A 2,450-nucleotide genomic window follows, 5' to 3' on the forward strand; every position below is an offset into this window, starting at 1 on the left:
AATCTTCAACATTTAATATGTATTAATTACTTTTTTAAAATAACTAAAATGATTGGTCTAAATTGAAAACTTATCTGCACACAATAAATAGTAGAACCATTTAAACCTAACTCTCTTTCTCTCTCTCTCTCTCTCTCTCTCTCTATATATATATATATATATATATATATATATATATATATATATATGTTTGTGTGAGTATAATAATTCATAATTTAATATTTTTATATAAATCATCGTGAATTTTGGAATTAGATAAAAAAATTAGTTACAAGATGGAAAACAATATTTGCACAAGAAATAATATTACATAAAGAGTCAATATAACAAAATTTAATAAATAATTAGGGCATCTAATGGAAGATGAATCCCCGGAAGCAAGATGCGCATACAAATCCAACAATGCCTCCAATGAATCCTGACTCACATTGCCTGCTTTCGATTTTATGCTTCCAATACTGAAAACGAAAATGAATATATAAAAATATAATATAGTAATAGATAAATATATAAAAAGTAAATTAATATTTTTTTGTATTTAATCCCATAATAAATGTTACCTTCGCATAGAAGGACAAAATATGATTGTGTAGTCAGTAGCATCCATACACGTAAAAGTACTCGTAGCATCATCATACGCATAGCTATACGACTTCGGGCAAGCTAATTTGAATACCTCTGAGTACGCAGTCGGCCGACAAGCTGCCGGCGAGTCAAAGGCATCTTTGCAACAAAATTCCGGCGTCCCAAACGTGTCGCAAGCGCTCTTACACCCTCCACCATCTGCCACCTTCAACTCGCTTGGACACCGCCGGTTCAAGTCATCGACGCAGCCGGTTGTCCCACAGTCACCGGACCCACCACTCGCCTCCACGATCATCTGCAGATTGTACCCATCAACAAGGCTGACGTCGTAGAAGTCCTGTGTACCGGACCCGAGAGTGAACTCCGCAAGGGTGGCGGGTGGGGTTGCTCCGGCTCCGTTGCATTCCATTTGTCCCGAACCACAGTCTCCTGTAACGCATGATCCTTGACCCAATCCGTCGAAGTTGCAGCGGGTTCTCCCCCAGAACCTGCCGGACCACCCTGCCGGAGCTTGTAGTGAACGTGATTTACCCTCCGGGAGCTCGAATCCGGTGGTGTCGAGAGCTGGGGTGCCTAGTATCCCTGGCCATACTGTGTAGTCACACTTGTTTGAAAATGTAAAGGTAGCCCCGAAAACACCTGCAATAACGAACTCATTGTAATGAATACAAGCTTCACACAAATGGAATGTCAAAATAGTGTGATGGAGATACATATAGGCATTGGTTTACCTTTGAGAACGAAGAACATGAGAAATTTAAGAACGAAATCGGAGTGACCCATGAGAATTTTTTGTGAAAAAATGTGAGTGTGTAGAGTTAATGGCGATGAAATTGAAGAAGAAGAAGAAGAAGGAGGGTGAAGGGGGTGTTGAAGGGTAGAGATGGGATGGTACTTATAGAGTGATGTCGTGCGTGAATGATGACACGACGGAGTGCGCTGATGATGTGGAAGGGCCATTTTCTGACTGTTTTGATCTTCATTCCAATTTGTAGAAATTAGACACCACTTGTTAAATGCTATTTTTGTCTGATTTTGGTTTAATTATTTAACATAAATCATGAATTTCAGTTGAGATCATTAACGTTATCTTATTGTTATCTAAATTAGATACGTGATGTCGGTGAAGTTGTTAGGATTAGAAAAATAAATAATATTATTTTGATGTTAGTGTTTATATAAAAGTAAACCAATCCCCGTGCGTTGCACCAGAATAGAATTATATAGTTAAAATAATAATTTTTATTAAGTTCTATTTTAATATTTCTACTTTAAAACAAAATGTTAGTAGTAAAACAAACATATAGTTAACATATTAGTTTTATTAAACATTATAGTTTAATTTTTAAGTCATTGTGATGTATACAACTATTTAATAATTTTATAAACCGTTTAAAATTGTGTAAATTATATATCAAATGAGTGATAATATAACGGGTAACAAAACGTATGAACAAAAATATGAATTGCAGCTCTAGTAACACAAAAATAGAAAAACATCTATTATAACATTTGTATTATATATATATATATATATATATATATATATATATATATATATATATATATATATATATATACACACACACACAAAAAAAAAATCATAAAAATTATGAAAAATAAACACTATAACTTTTAATAACATAAAAACACTAAAACATCTATAACATTTATATTAACTCTTTATATTTAATCACAAATCTCTTCATATATATTAATGTTTTTAATGAGCAAAACTTTACAATCTTATAAAAGAAAAGAAAATAAAAAGTTATTAGTGATTACTAATTAATAATCATAAGTTAGAAACTCTTGAGTTGTAACTAATAAATATATACATAAATTAGAAAACTTTTGAGTTGTAG

General features: G+C 32.7%; 1 protein-coding gene across 1 annotated transcript; it reads right to left on the reverse strand.

The window, feature by feature from the left end:
* Nucleotides 1-236: 236 nt before the first annotated feature.
* Nucleotides 237-1,464, reverse strand: LOC145169051 (Pathogenesis-related thaumatin superfamily protein). The gene is made up of 3 exons (XM_079087639.1): nt 1,317-1,464; nt 561-1,224; nt 237-458 (listed from the first exon to the last, which is right to left on the reverse strand). Exons 1-3 carry the CDS (start codon nt 1,366-1,368, stop codon nt 269-271), a joined length of 906 nt encoding a protein of 301 aa, XP_078943765.1. The 5' UTR covers nt 1,369-1,464; the 3' UTR covers nt 237-268.
* Nucleotides 1,465-2,450: the final 986 nt, after the last annotated feature.

The sequence above is a fragment of the Lactuca virosa genome, chromosome 4 (genome assembly GCF_052849685.1).
Source record: "Lactuca virosa cultivar CGN04683 chromosome 4, Lactuca_virosa_CGN04683_v6, whole genome shotgun sequence".
Classification (NCBI taxonomy): Eukaryota; Viridiplantae; Streptophyta; class Magnoliopsida; order Asterales; family Asteraceae; genus Lactuca; species Lactuca virosa.

Excerpts from the sequence above, each read along its gene's own strand:
- LOC145169051 (XM_079087639.1), bottom strand. The coding sequence starts at position 1,368 with ATGGGTCACTCCGATTTCGTTCTTAAATTTCTCATGTTCTTCGTTCTC. Across the intron at positions 1,225-1,316 it reads CATGTTCTTCGTTCTCAAAG|GTGTTTTCGGGGCTACCTTT; the intron begins GTAAACCAATGC and ends TCGTTATTGCAG. Across the intron at positions 459-560 it reads TTTTGTCCTTCTATGCGAAG|TATTGGAAGCATAAAATCGA; the intron begins GTAACATTTATT and ends TTTCGTTTTCAG.